The 13,017-nt window shown below is 39.3% G+C and overlaps 1 protein-coding gene across 10 annotated transcripts in view; it reads left to right on the top strand.

Moving 5' to 3' along the window:
- OSBPL8 (oxysterol binding protein like 8) overlaps nucleotides 1–13,017 on the top strand; it is a 72,840-nt gene that overhangs the window by 51,419 nt on the left and 8,404 nt on the right. For all 10 annotated transcript variants that reach the window (XM_082241084.1, XM_082241087.1, XM_082241086.1 and 7 more), the window contains 9 exons: nucleotides 1,141–1,366; nucleotides 2,296–2,480; nucleotides 3,567–3,648; nucleotides 5,027–5,125; nucleotides 7,133–7,229; nucleotides 7,496–7,594; nucleotides 8,779–8,876; nucleotides 12,256–12,345; nucleotides 12,838–12,974. In XM_082241084.1, coding sequence (XP_082097210.1) covers nucleotides 1,141–1,366; nucleotides 2,296–2,480; nucleotides 3,567–3,648; nucleotides 5,027–5,125; nucleotides 7,133–7,229; nucleotides 7,496–7,594; nucleotides 8,779–8,876; nucleotides 12,256–12,345; nucleotides 12,838–12,974 — 1,113 coding nt within the window. The remainder of the gene's footprint in view (nucleotides 1–1,140; nucleotides 1,367–2,295; nucleotides 2,481–3,566; nucleotides 3,649–5,026; nucleotides 5,126–7,132; nucleotides 7,230–7,495; nucleotides 7,595–8,778; nucleotides 8,877–12,255; nucleotides 12,346–12,837; nucleotides 12,975–13,017) is intronic.

The following is a 13,017-nucleotide window of genomic DNA, read 5'->3' as shown; positions in this document are numbered from 1 at the left end:
AAGCCATTGGAAAAGCCTGCAAACACCCCATTCTGCCCCCTGCCCTGCTTTTTTAGTGACATTTCAGTGATGTCTTTATGACGTTTCCTGGTCACTTCCATATACACAGTTCCATATACACTTCCACATACACAGTTGGACTCATATTGAACGTGCATAAATGGGGAGCTGCCTGTAATCTTCTCCCTCCCAAAGACATTTAAATAGCTGAGTACCACCAGTTCTGGAATAGGGTTTGCACCTGTAGTAAACATTCATTATGATACGGAACTGGTTTGCTATTGTTTTGCCAGAAGTTATGAAACAGCTACAAATAGAAACTATTGCCACACACCTACTACTCCTCTTCAACTCACTTGTTATGTTTCAGTCACTCAGTACAACTGCAGGAGCAACAAACTACAGGGCGGTGATTGGTTGAGTTAGCTGTGAGTCACAATGCTGGTACTTAACAGTGGCTTGAACTGCTAAAAGACCCCACACTGTGACTGTAGCACTCAATTCAAAGATAAATTATTGCAATGATTCCTTTAATTACAGTGTTGTAGCTGTACAAACATTTCTGTATTAACTCATATTGATGTATTTTGCAAGAAATGCTATATATTTTAATACTAAAATGCTATCTACAATTTTAATTGGCAAGCTTAGTACATTCTTAATTTGATCACTACCTATGTATGAGTATAAATGTAAATGTATTTTAAACAGCTAAAATGGAAAGTATGGATTGTTTCTCTGAGCCTATGGGGTAAGGTCTGCTATAAAACCTAAGCAAAAACATACAATTGCAGTCTAAGCTGTAGTAATTGCAGTTCTTTTTATATGCATAGTTACTTGGTTAGTGATAAAGTAATGATGCTATAGTATAAACAGAGGTAAAACCATATGAAAAAGTTTAGGAATTGATGTTGCATAAATTAAAACTTGGGATAGATCCCAGTCAAATTTAAGTGTTCCTGTGTCCCACTCATTTAAATGTGCTTTTAATTTTTCCGTTGAGACTGAAAAGTGCTTAAATTTGACTTGATCGTGCCTAATGTTTACTGAACTGACCACTCAAAAGCCATAAGTTGAGTTGAGTTGCTAAATTGTATAAAGGAAAGCCCCAGGATTGAAACCTATCTCTTCTTTTTTAAGGCTAAATGATAGTGAAATCGAAAGGCATCACTTCAAAGATCCAGATTTGTATTCTGATAAATCAGATAGGGAAAATGATCATGATCGCGATGAATCGGATAATGATGGCTTGGGAGAAAGTGACACTGACACATCTGAGCGGCAGGATGACTCGTACATTGACCCTGAACCTGATCATATCAAGGAAACAACGTATTTGGAAGAAGTTCATGAAGAGCTTGGAGAGGTTAAAAAAAAAAAGTGTTTTTATGCAGTAGTAATGTTTTGGTTTTAATATTTTGAAACTAAAATTGTACCTTGGAAAGGCAGTCATTCTGGCAATATTTGAATTGCAAAATGGTTTCCTTTGCCTTTTTATCACACACTTTCTTGTCTTATGTCCCTCTAGCTGTAGGTCAGTTTTCAGACCACTGGTAGATTAATTGCTTTGGTAGGTTAATTTTTAAAGCATATCTAAGCATAAGAGGCCACCATAAAAAGCAAAAGAAACTGGTAGGATTTGGCCAAGAGACTATGGTTGGCTAAAGTTGATGCAGATTTAGAAATAACTTGACAAATCGAAATGCTAAGAGCCAGCCAGTCACCTGAGCCGACCCAAAGGTAAACAGAGATTATTCTAGATTGACAACTGATAAGAGCAGCAAGGACATGCCCAAGGGCATTAATCAAGGTGAAACAGAAATTTTGAATCTCATGGTCGAGTCGGAAGTTGTAGTGTGTTGCAGGTTATCTAGCCTTGGTTTGATAAATAGCTATTTGGTGTTTTTTAAAAAATAGTTCACGTTTCCTAATTGCAGCATGTGAATTGCTTCACATGTTATATTTTGGCCCTTGCTCATTCAGGGTTGCAGGCTTCGGGTTTTAATTTTAAAAACCAAAACTGCTTAGGGATAAATTGCCCAGAGTTGAGTCAATTGGAGTGCTTTCTCTTAAGTTGTTCTTTGGAGCATTATGTATTTTTGATGGGTGGGTGAAGCAAGTTTACGGACAAACATGGGCTCTGACCAATGCAAAATAAATATGAATTCATCCCGCGTCAATAGAGAAGGCATTGGCAATTTTGAACCACGGTGACTGAAACCAAATACCTTCTGCAAATGTGCTCTTTCAATTAGTATCATGTTTATGTTCTATTCTGCTTTGTTGTTGTTGAAGGCAGGAGAAGCTTCCCAAACAGAAACAGTATCAGAAGAGAACAAAAGCTTGATATGGACATTACTAAAACAAGTACGCCCAGGAATGGACCTCTCCAAGGTGGTGCTGCCCACGTTTATTTTGGAAACACGTTCTTTCTTGGATAAACTCTCTGATTACTACTATCATGCAGACTTCTTATCTGAGTGAGTTGATTTCATTTCTCTACAATAAAAACTAACTGGATGTATCTGCTCAGTATTTTGTTTTCAGAAGCATTTTTTAACATTGCTTTCTTAATAAGTTGTAAAACATGTCAGGCCTGCAATAAGTCATACTTCTAGCCCCTGGAATTTTCCCTCCTTTTGTGGGGCTTACCTTTGAAGTCCTAAGTACCTTGGGATTCATGTACCTGAAGGAGTGTCTGTACCCACACCAACCTGTCCAGGTCTTGAGAGCACCAAGAAAGGTGCTGATCCAAGTACTGCCTTTAGTTAGGGGTTTGTTATGGTTTTTACAAGGTAAAAAAGTAAAGGTACCCCTGCCCGTACGGGCCAGTCATGCCCGACTCTGGGGTTGCATGCTCATCTCGCTCTAGAGGCCGTGAGCCAGCGCCGTCCGAAGACACTTCCGGGTCACGTGGCCAGCGTGACGAAGCTGCTCTGGCGAGCCAGCACCAGCGCAGCACACGAAAACGCCATTTACCTTCCCGCTATAAAGCGGTACCTATTTATCTACTTGCACTTAAGAGTGCTTTCGAACTGCTAGGTGAGCAGGAGCTGGGACCGAACGACGGGAGCTCACCCTGCTGCGGGGATTCGAACCGCCGACCATACGATCGGCAAGTCCTAGGCACTGAGGTTTTACCCACAGCACCACCCGCGGAGGGCCTTTTATGCTTTAGACTTTGCCCCGACTTTAGAATTTCTTTCTAAAGGACTTCACATAGCAAATTTTTCAGTGTTGTGAGAAGGCTTTCTTATTTGCTCAGGCATTTTAGCGTTGTTATTATTTCTAGTTTGTATACAAGATTTTTTTTGAGTTTTAACTTGTTTTGTCTTCTGCCTTGTTATATATATTTACTGGCTTTAAATTGTATTTCCATCTTGTATTTGAATTAGTTCTTATTCACACTTTTGTACACTGCTCTTTATTGTGTACAGACAAGATCTGCTTTTTACTCTATCCACATGTTAATAGTTTTGAAATTTTATTGTACATTGTTCTTTAATTAAAATAAAGACTGTGTCCAAAAAAGTACTTAGATTTGCTTAACAAATCTTGTTTTCTAGAGCTGCCCTTGAAGAGAATGCTTACAATCGTATGAAACAAGTTGTGAAATGGTATTTGTCAGGATTCTACAAAAAGCCAAAGGTAACACTTTCCGAACACTTTTTGTGGTAGCAAATCCCTTCCCCTTTCACTCTTTTTCCTTGCCCCCACCCCCATACACTTTAGTGCAGATCAAAATTTGCCTATATACTCATGTAGACTATTTCTGGATACTAGTATAATAAGCCTGTAGGATGGTAGGGTGGTGGCTTTAATCATGGTGTTTGTTGGTTATATCTGTGGCTGGCAGGGTGGGTTAAAGAGGGCCCCTTTCTGCCATTCTTCAGCTTCTTGAATTAAAAATTTAATTTAATTATAAAGGTCTTCTGTGACCATGAACACTTTGGGCCATGACCATGCTCACTATACCATGTGGCTTCTGGAGGATGGGCCATTGATCAGTTTTACCCTCAGCCCCAAAATAGTGACAGCTCTTGTGGGAGCTTAAGGGTGAGAATAATGGTTGTGCAGTGTAAAATCTAGCACAATAGTTGTGTTAGCAGTAGCTTGTTGTGCAGCAAGTTGTACATCAGAAAGTATCAGGGCTTCAGCAGTCTGTTGCACAGCTACCTGTGAGAACCATCCTGGTTTTCTATCCTCCTGCGCAAATCATTCTGCTAGCACAACTAATACACAGTAATCAATACATATAGTCCTCTGTGTTAAGAAAGGCATACTTTTTGCACATTATTTTTTCTCCCTAAAGACTCGTAATCAGTCATCTCTGTGTCTGGTTGACTGACTCCTCAGACACCAAATAGCAGCTATGGCAAAGGTCCCTGTGAAAGACATGCCATATGGAGAGTTGGCGTGGCATAGTGTTGAACTGAGACATAGGAGACCAGGATTCAAAGCCCCACTCAGCCATGAAGCTCACTGGCGACCTTGGGCCAGCCACAGTGTCTCAGCCTAACCTACCTCACAGAGATGTTGTGATAATAATATGGGGAGAGGGAGAACCATGCACAACACTTCGAGCTCCTTGGAGGAAATGTGGATTAAAAAGGTAGTCAGTTAAATACTTAACTAGTATGTGGTCAAATAAACACACAGTGCTGCCTCTTCTGCTTTGGATGTGAGCACTGTGGTACTACAGTGCAAAGTTGGCAGGCAATGTTGTCTAGTGATTTGACTACTGGACTGGTTTAATAAAATGTAATGTGAATCACAGAAATACATTTCCATAGTTGCTGTGCCTCTATGCCCTACAAATATGAAATTTACCATAGCTTATCCTGAGAGAGAATGTCACCGTAGGGCTTTCCTTTAAATACTTACAAATTGAAAACTATTTCCTGCTTGGCAGGGGGTTGGACTCGATGGCCCTTGTGGTCTCTTCCAACTCTATGATTCTATGATTCTAGGCCCTTCTTTTTCAGTTGGAATGTATTTTCTTAGCAAAAATTGTCTCTCTTTTCAGGGACTTAAAAAACCCTACAACCCTATCCTCGGTGAGACCTTCCGTTGCTTGTGGGTTCATCCAATAACAAATAGCAAGACTTACTATATAGCTGAACAGGTATTACCAAATGTAACAAATACGTGTGTTTTTTATAACTACCAGCATTTCTTCAAGTTTTGTTTTTATTTACAGTGTCATCAAATATATGAAGATGACCAGAGGAGAGCTTGGCATAATAGAACCATAACACTTCTATTTTAGCATGTTTTATTTTTCATTCTTTCCTTTCCTGTTTTAGGGATATCAGTTAGATTGCGGTTCTTATTATTTTAGGCCTAGGGCTCTTTCCTATGTTGAAGGAAACACCAAAAGGACAAGTGACTGGTTTCTCTTCAGATCATATAAATCTTTCATACAAAGGTTACAGGACTGCAATTTTTATGGAGGAAGACCCATTAGACTTGGGATATACATTAAACATATTTTCCAAAAGAATCTTAACTCCAGAGATTAGACAGATTCCATTCCATTCCATAGACATTGGTTCCAAAATACTCCATGTGACACTGTGGATATCTCCTTCAAATGTCAGCAGGAATCTCTCAGCCACCGTCATCCCAAGTCTTTGTTGAGGACTTGTCAGGAGTTCAGCCTACACTCAAGTAGGACCCTGGCAGAGACACATGCCCGACTGGCATGTTCCTACCCTCCTGGTTGATCGTTCGTGAGCTTCAAAAGCTTTCTTCTGCCCAAACATCACAGCGACCGATGCCAACCCGCACACTTAGGGGTCCGCAGAGTTTGCACATCATGCGCGTGAAAGACCTCAGCAACTCAGCATTTCGGCTAATCTACTTTATTTACATATAAACACACGGAGCACTGCAACATGGCTCCCTCTCTCTCTGGCATCAGACAGCAAAGAGAAAAAGAACAAAGGACAATAGTCCCACTTCACGGAACACAGTAACACAAACATCCTGTCTCCGTCACTTCCCACTTTGTGGAGTCAAAACATATACCGTCATGTGAAAGACAAAAATCCCATTACTGCAATCATGCAGCTGGGAATTCTAACAAAATTTGAGCTTCTTTCTGATACGCTAGGTGATGCTTCGAAACCCGTAAATTTGTTTCACAAAGTTTGATAATCTGAAGGCAAGCGTTGTGGTGATAATGTGTCTATATGCAGGACATGCATAATCAACTCATTTGAGAACTGACTAATGAAGTTTGAGAATGGTTCTCTATATTTGGATATGACTTGTTTGTACTTCCCACCTTAATTAAGAATAACATGTTACAGTTCTCAAATTTTCTAGCCCATGTGTAGATATTCTTTTCGGATATATGTTTGAGTATCTCAAGTTTGATGGGTTCTCCACAACAGAGAAACTCTACTCTGAGTGGAATGCTAATTTAAGGGCAAAATAATAAGTAATGGTTAAGAAAAGATGGTGGCTCTGTCTAGTAGTAAAACTGGTGCCTGAAATGCAATAGTGAGGTATGTGCATGTGTATCTCAGTTTGACTCACTTGTAACTATTACTTTCTCTTTAACAATAAGCCAGTTATCAGCAGTCATAACTACTGCAGGTTTCTGGTTAGTTCGTTAGTTTAATTATGTTGATGTCATGTTTTTGCACAATTATCTTCAATAATACTTGGTGTGTAGCTACATACAGTGGTGCCTCGCAAGACGAAAAGAATCCGTTCTGTGATTCTCTTCGTCTAGCGGTTTTTTCGTCTTGCGAAGCAAGCCCATTGGCGGATTAGCGCGATTAGCGGCTTTTAGCGGCTTATCGGATCAGCTGATAAGCGGCTTAGCGGCTTAGAAAAAGGGGGGAAAGGGAAAAAACCCCGCAGGAACTCGCAATACATTTTCGTCTTGCGAAGCAACCCCATAGGAGATTCGTTTTGCGAAGCACCTCCAAAACGGAAAACTCTTTCGTCTAGCGAGTTTTCTGTCTTGCGAGGCATTCGTCTTGTGGGGCACCACTGTATTTGGTGAATTACATCCACTTGCCTAGTGATTAGGATTCCAAATTATAATTCTTCTGCACCCTTTGTTGCCACAGATTTTCACAGCAACTCACCTTATATTGAATTATGTTGCTTTCAACAGGTATCTCATCATCCTCCAATATCTGCCTTCTATGTAAGCAATCGAAAGGATGGATTTTGCCTTAGTGGTAATATCTTGGCCAAATCCAAATTTTACGGTAAGATCTTGTGTTACTTGTTTTCAGTGTCTACAAAAATGTGCCTATTTTTTAATGATGAAAGTGTGTTAAATAATAAGAATTTGATGAATGCAGTGATAAAAATGAATTGAAATAGCTTTCTCTCCACAAAAAAGAGTGCCATAGTTCTTTTAAATTAATATTAGTCTACAGAATTTTCTGTGAGGACACTATTTAGTCTTGTAAATCTTCTGTACGTTCTCCGGATGTGCTTCTTTGAATCTTAACATTTTATTTTCTTTCAGGAAATTCATTATCTGCCATTCTGGATGGTGAAGGACGACTGCTGTTCCTAAACAGAGGAGAGGAATATGTAATGACCATGCCATATGCACATTGTAAAGGTAAAAATACCAGTTTGGCCAATCCAACCTACTTACTATCCATTCTTGTTACAAGTGCTTTCCCTGCCTTCTGGCAAGCACAGATAGCTTGAGAATGAGACAAAGTCTGGGCCGACTTGTATGGAGGTGTGATTAAGTGAAGAAACTGGAGAAGAAATGACTACTGTTTCTTCGTTTCCTCATAACCATAACTCAGGGAGAAAAATGATTGCTAAAAAATAACTGTTGCTTGTTTTGGCCCGTGAGAAATCATGGACTAGAGTATGACCCAATTTTCACATACAAAAAATCATTTTTTTTGTGGGAATTTGGTCCTTCCCTAATTTGGAAGACACATTCTGTCTGCAAAAATCCTTCAATAAATATTTAGTTGTGCTGCACAAAGGCCACTTCTTCATTCAGCGGTGTCCTTTATTTCATGTAAGATTGAATAATGGGGTATACATGATAGATGGAACTTAAAATATGCTAAAACCCTCCTACTCAATGCAAAAGTGAGCCCTCTCTGTGAAAGAACAGTCCAGATAGTTTGCATCATTTCTAAAAGAATATTAGGGTTGTGAGTCTCCAAGGGGAGAGAAATTGATAGCTGTAGGTCATACTGAGCTTTGCACAGTGCTGGGACATTTGGAGGGCATTCTCTGTATACCTAAGAACAGGACAATGAAGGACACAGTGCTACATACAGTGAATTATAGCAAACATTGGTCACACTCAGAGCAGACTCATTAAAATCAGCAGAGTTACTCCGTATATGGTGCTGTTGGTTATCACACAGTAGTTATGCATATTTGAACTTATAAACAATTTGAATCTCTGCAGAGAAGATAAAGCAGTAGAATAAATAATGTCTTCTAAATAATTACTTCCAATAAGTAATGTCTTCCAGTGAGGATTTTAGTATTTTTGAATTTAACCAGCTGAAGATTTCTGCTGACTTTGTTTGTTGCTTGAGGGCTTATGAGCCTTTGATAGACAGTGGCTTTTTAAAGAAAAGGATTAGCCATGTTGGTGGAATTTTCCTCTTGTTATCCATATTGCCGTCAGTTAATTTTTCTTGGAATGTAACAAAAGGCATGGGCTTTAGTATACCATCTTTAATTATACTGTAGGTAGAAATGGAAGTACAAAATGGAGGTAACTTTGTAACAGAATTAGAATTAAAACGAGTTCTTTCTTAACAGGAATTCTGTATGGCACAATGACTTTAGAGCTTGGAGGAACTGTTAGCATCACATGTGAAAAAACTGGATACAGTGCAGCACTTGAATTCAAGCTAAAGGTTAGTCAAACCTGTTTATAGGTGTCAGGGGATGATTAGCTGCTTGTGCTTAAAATTGTGCCCCTTCAGAGTTTGTGCGGCCCCACAAACCTCTGTGTGTGACAGAGCTCCTCAGACATGTCTGCTCTAGTCACTAGTAGAGTCTGACAGTGGCTGCCTGCGGAAGCGCTTCCAGCAAAGAAGTTCCTTAACGGAAACGCGTCTCCTGGACTCACGACGTGGCAGCTTCCGGCGAAGCATGGGTCTCCCTGCAGTTGCTTCTGACACCTCCCCGCTATTTTCGCTGGATGTGTCTCTCACCCCTTTCTCTCCCCTGCTGTTTCCTGCCTGGGCTGCTGCGTCTCTCTCAGCATTACTGAGATCCTCCTCCAGAGACCCCTCGCTCCCCCTCCTTGTCCCTGCTTTGGCTGCTGACTCTCTCCCAGTCTCTGGGAGCCCTACCAACTCCCTTTCCTCTGATGTCAGTTCCCTGACAATAGGCACCAGTGGATTTAGCGTTAGAAAATACAGAGTAGTGCATTCATTCTTTTGGTTCTGCAGAGGAAATGAGACCTCTTTTACTGAAAACACAAGAAAAAAGAAAACAACAAAAATCCCAAATTACATATCTATAACTTCCATTTGCTTCTTTCATTGACCTCCTCACACCTCCCTTTTTGTATTCTAGTTTAATTAATTATTTCAGCAAATTCTTTCCATCTTTCTCAATTTTTGTTAAAAAATTTATCTTGACAGTTTAACTTAATAATTACCTCAGCAAATCCTTACCATCTTTCCCCATATTCCTTTATTTTTAAATTGCCTTAATTTATTTAACCTTATCTTACCCTAAAATACCTTGAAGCTTAAATCTTAGTTTTCAAATATACATAACTCCTGATATCATTTCTGCTAGAGTCATATGGTTTCATTCCAACATTTTCCCTAATTCATTAATTTTTAGCCAATTCCCTAAATAAAAAGTTTCCTTTATAAATTTTCTTCCAATCTTCATCCAACGTCTCATCTTCCTGGTCTCGGATCGTGTCAGTCCTTACTGTCCAATCCATCTGGTCCATCAACTTGGAAGCCTTATGTCCGAGGCCCTTAAGTCTCTTCCATGTCCCTTCTGCATTTCTTCTTCTTCTTGTTTATACTTGCCCTTTTCCTTGTCTTTTGTTGGTCTCTTTTTTAATTCCTTTCCTTTCTCATTGAGGAGTAGTTCTCTGGGGGGTTCCAACCCAGAAATGTCTCCATCTCCCTTCATCAAACCCACCCGTTCCCCAAAGTCCCACTCCCCACAGTCCTCGATAAAATCCAAAAAATATTTAAAAACATTTCAAGGTCTCTCCAAAGTTAGGAACCTCCTCAACACCAGATTCCCCCTGGCCCATTCCAACTTCAATCTTCAATAACAGCGGCTTATGCTCCTGTAGGGTCTCGGGTCTGTCCATTTGTATTATTTGAGGTGCAACCGCATCCTCCTCCATTATCTTCTGTTCTTGCCCAGTCAGTACTGATTCTGAGTTGGTCCCTGAATAATTTCTGTATCAATGTTCCCTGTTTGTCCACAGTTACTAGCCACAACAGTCAAACCCATTTTTTCATTCATCAAGTCCATCTTCTCATGCATCTGTTCCAACAGGGCACTTGTCTTGCATAAGGCAAGCACCCAATCTTCCTCCCAGCTCATCTTTAGGCAAGGTCAGAAAAGACTTCCCACGGTTTTAATCTCACAGCTGTTGAGTCCTCAAGTATACTGCTGCAACAATTTAACAAGCTCCCTCTAGAGGAGACAATTTCTATTTGTATCCATTTTTTCCCATTTTTTTTAAGGCAAGTCCAACAAAGGAAAATTACTTTTGTTTTTCAGATATTTTCCGGATATTTTGTTTCTTTAAGATGCAAAAGCCAACATTGGAATCAGCTTGTTTCTCTTCTTTAACTATCTGTCAAAATATTCCATTCACAGTCAATGAACCTACAATTTCTGTCTCTGACACCCCGTTCCCAGGTTAGAGACGGTGGAAACTCATCCTTCTCGCTCCCTCTCCTGCAGGGGTTAAACAAAATCCCCCCCCCTTTTTCTCCTGCTTCCAAGGGGGTTTCAGTAGTTCTGAATGAAGGAAATTTAGACTTTTTTGACAGCTTTCCAGGCTTTAGCTTACGAAGTTTTTGCTTTATTGTTATTGTTATTGTTGTTTTCTTTTTTCTTTATAATTTTGAAACTACTAATAAATATTATTATTTTTAAAAAAAGAGACCTCTTTTACTGGCCTAGTTTATTTTTTAAATGCTGGAAGCAACCTTTGAATATTAGTGGTGATGGTGATAATCATCATAATAAACCCTCTAGTACCTTGCAATTCTTTTCACACTTACCTATTGAACTCAGTGAGACGTATTTCTCAGTAAACAGCACAACCCTAAGCATATTACAGTTTTGGGCAAAAAACTCACTCTGTTTTTTTAAAAAAATCTGACCCAAAGTTAGCTGTATTTATTAATCAGTAGAATAGTTCATAACATTTATTTAGAAACTATGCAGAAAAACAAGACTTTTATATTAATCCATTCATTTTACCCAGAGATGGGGAACCTGCTGCCTCCCAGATGGTGTTGGACACCAGGGATTATGGGAACCGTAGTCCAACAGCATCCAGAGGCCATAGATTCCCCTAGCACTGATTTAAATAAAAATAAAGTAGTAAATTTAATACTTCTGTAGCTCAGATATAGTGCCATAGTTATTAGTTGCTCTAGTCATGATGTGTTCTTTGCACTTCCAGCATAATTTTTCTCTGTGGATAATTTTCTTCAGATATTTCTCAAGGAATGGAAGAAAAGTTTTAGTATTTGATTCTACTTAGTTCTGGGGGAATGATGACAGATATTATCTTTGAAATGTGTTAGGCTGACATTTCAGAAACCTCTTAGCAGCTTTTAGTAGCCTAATTTGCTTGTCACACAAAACCCTACTTTAAATAAACAGTACATTGATGTGAATGAGCAGCATGCTGGTGCACACTGCTCAGAAGTTCCCAAAGAACTTCTCTCCTACTGCTGTCATTTTCTGTAGACCAAAGATCTGGCTTGTTGTGTCCTCTGAACATGAGCTTTTGGTTTCCCACCAAACAAACCACAAGCAGTAGAACAAATACTGGTTTCCGCTCATGATTTGGGAATAAACAAACCACGTGCCTGGGTTCAGAAGACATGGCAAGCCTCCCTTTGGCTTACTTCATCTGCAGCACAATAGGTGTAAGGAAGGAGCACTATGGGAACTTTTACGTTAAACCCATCATTTGTTTTAAAATATTGGCATAATGCAATGTGTTAACTGAGACATTATAAAGTTCTACACAGCATTATCAAGCATCTAATCTTTTTTCTTTAATAGCCATTTTTGGGCAGCAATGACAGTGTTAATCAGATAATGGGGAAAATTAAACTTGGAAAAGAAGTGCTAGCTACTCTGGAAGGCCACTGGGTGAGTAGCATGTTTATTTTCAATTGTTGGGTAGCCCTTTAAAATTTCTCTTACATTCATTGAATTATTGGTACATAATTCTGTTAAGAATGACACATTCCCCCCCCATCCCCCTTTGATTACCCTAATTGCCATTCACATCAAATATTTATTGTACCTTTTCAGAGGCCTTTCAAAAATTTGGACTTTCACTTCAGATTCTTTGTTTTCTAGATTCCATTGGTAGCAAAAAGTTTTGCAGAAGTACTGCATCTGAGGTCAAAACCTGACTGAAAGTAAATCAGGTTCCCTTAAATCAAGTTCCTCTTGCTGAAATAAGAGATCTATTTTCAGATATGACTTTAAATTGTCCCCAACCACGTATGCCAAACTGGCAAAACAAACCTCATGGTTGCAAAAAGTGACTTTCTGAAGGAAGTCTTTGTTCTTATTGACTTTGTAAGATTGTTTACTCTTTGACTACAAAGTAATCTAATATGTTAAACATTACAGGACAGTGAAGTTATTATTAGGGACAAAAAGACAGATGTTTCAGAGACATTCTGGAATCCAACACCCGAGATCAGACAGCGCAGATTAAGAAGATACACAGTGAAGTTTGAGGAGCAAGGTGACTTTGAGTCAGAGAAGTAAGTTCATATTAAACCTGTTTTCTTATAGATTAATACATAG

This window comes from Podarcis vaucheri (genome assembly GCF_965113315.1).
Source record: "Podarcis vaucheri genome assembly, chromosome: 10".
NCBI lineage: Eukaryota > Metazoa > Chordata > Lepidosauria > Squamata > Lacertidae > Podarcis > Podarcis vaucheri.
Note: the sequence above shows the minus strand (reverse complement) of the source record. Positions and strands in the feature narration are given on the sequence as shown.